This window comes from Cyprinodon variegatus, unplaced genomic scaffold (genome assembly GCF_000732505.1).
Source record: "Cyprinodon variegatus isolate N-32 unplaced genomic scaffold, C_variegatus-1.0 Scaffold342, whole genome shotgun sequence".
Taxonomy (NCBI): Eukaryota; Metazoa; Chordata; class Actinopteri; order Cyprinodontiformes; family Cyprinodontidae; genus Cyprinodon; species Cyprinodon variegatus.
In genome coordinates this window covers 772,880-774,666 of record NW_015150795.1, presented here as the reverse complement: position 1 = coordinate 774,666, position 1,787 = coordinate 772,880, and the positions used below count along the sequence as shown (strand labels likewise).

The 1,787-nt window shown below is 44.5% G+C and overlaps 1 protein-coding gene across 1 annotated transcript in view; it reads left to right on the top strand.

Moving 5' to 3' along the window:
* LOC107091533 (uncharacterized protein KIAA1107-like) overlaps positions 1–1,787 on the top strand; it is a 53,379-nt gene that overhangs the window by 30,275 nt on the left and 21,317 nt on the right. Inside the window, exons 12-13 of the mRNA XM_015385514.1 lie at positions 590–770; positions 1,404–1,465. Of these exons, the coding sequence (XP_015241000.1) occupies positions 590–770; positions 1,404–1,465 (243 nt within the window). The remainder of the gene's footprint in view (positions 1–589; positions 771–1,403; positions 1,466–1,787) is intronic.

Here is a 1,787-nt window from a genome sequence, read left to right as displayed (position 1 = left end):
TAAAACTGGTAGTTGGTTCCACAGGAGAGGAGCCTGAGAACTAAAAGATCTGCCTCCCATTCTACTTTTAGAATGTATGTGATTTTATCCGTTAGACTCAAACATTCACAGCCATGGATCCAAAGTCTTTGCTTCGTTTTCAGTTGAGCAGCTTGATTAAAGCCTGAAAATCGATGTTAAGATGAGAGCTGAGCTCGTGAGCCGGCTCCCATCACAGTGACCTGGTTGTAGGCGTATAAAACCCCCGGTAGCCCTGGACAGCAGAGCAGGATGGATTAGGCTGAGGGATACCGTGACGTCCTCACTAATCTAGCCCTGCGTCTAACGTTGAAGCTGGTGTTTTGTCGGTGAGATGCTTGGTGGCAGTGGAAGCCCCCCGTTCGTCCTCCAGCTCCATCTTAAAACCCAGGAATTTGGTGTCGCCTCCTGACATCACAGACTCTGTTTAGAGAGCTTAAGTGAATTTAGACACAGAGGGGGAGGGAAGGAGGGGTAGAAAGACAGAGAGAGAGAGGGAAAAAGGGAGGAGGGGAGGGTATTTGTTGCCATGGTGAAAGGTTCTTTAAGCAGCTGCTGATTCGCCCGTGCTGTAGCGCACCCCTTCCATTCTTCTGCCTGTCTCCCCCTGAATCCCCGGCAGCCGTTCAGGCAGGAGATCTGCACGCTACGCGGGCGCCTCTGGACCTTCCTGCTTCAGACCTCTTATGCGGTTCGCCACACGCAGGGATGGGAGGCACTGTCACCCAAACACAAAGAGAGGATACTAGCAGGTAAGGACTGAAAACCCACTCTGTTCACGTGAGATATCTGCATGTCTTTCTATTTTTTTCTGGGCTCCCCTGCAGTAACAATTTTCCAAAGCCTCTTCACTGGACCGCTTAGCTTCTTGCATTACAGCTGCCTGATCGCTGCTAACCCATTTAATATCTGGCCAGAGCTTTTATGAAACGTGATGGCACTGTGTCTGGAGCTAAAAATGCACCAGATGCGCCATGCTGTGGTTTTAACAGGATAAAGCTCAGCCTGCTGCTGCTGCTGCTGTGGCTCTGCATACATTATAAAGCTTTTACAAATGCAATAACTAATCTGCTTCATCAATGTTGAAGCTAATATTTGGAAATGGGCCGCATGAATTATTGATCTGGGGTATCTGGCCCAGTATTCCTACAGTCCTTAAGTGCATGTTCATGATGCCAAATGGGCAGAAAAGCATGAAGAAAGATTCAGAACAGACAGATGTGGAGCTTTGCTGATGGAGGAAGCGACCAGATAAAGATGGGAAATCATTAAATCTGTTTTGATATGCAACATTTGAATGAAATAATATCAAAGTATTGGATCTTTTAAGGTCAGTAACTTATTTATTCGTTGGTGGGGTTTTTTCCTCGCCTTTTTCCCAACAGAAGCTATTGATAAAGGAGACAATCGGAGGCTTGGTAAAAAGCCAGTATTCACCAGCTCACAGGTAAGAATCGTTTATTTCTTAGATGCTTATTTCAGGATTGAAATGTTAAATTTTCATTTTATTTATGTAGTAGGAAAAAAGTACTCAACTATTCACCCCAGTTAAATAGACAGCAATCGAAGGATTTCACTCAATCTGCAGTTTATTTTCATATCTTTGCAAAGAGAGAACAGTTCATCATACGGCCAGTGTTGTATAGTAACGAAGTAAAAATACTTCACTACTGTACTTAAAGGAATAGTACACCCAAAACATGATTAGCCTTCATTTTCTACTCACCCCCATGCTGAACAACACTCTGGAGTACTTTTTTGATATCTCA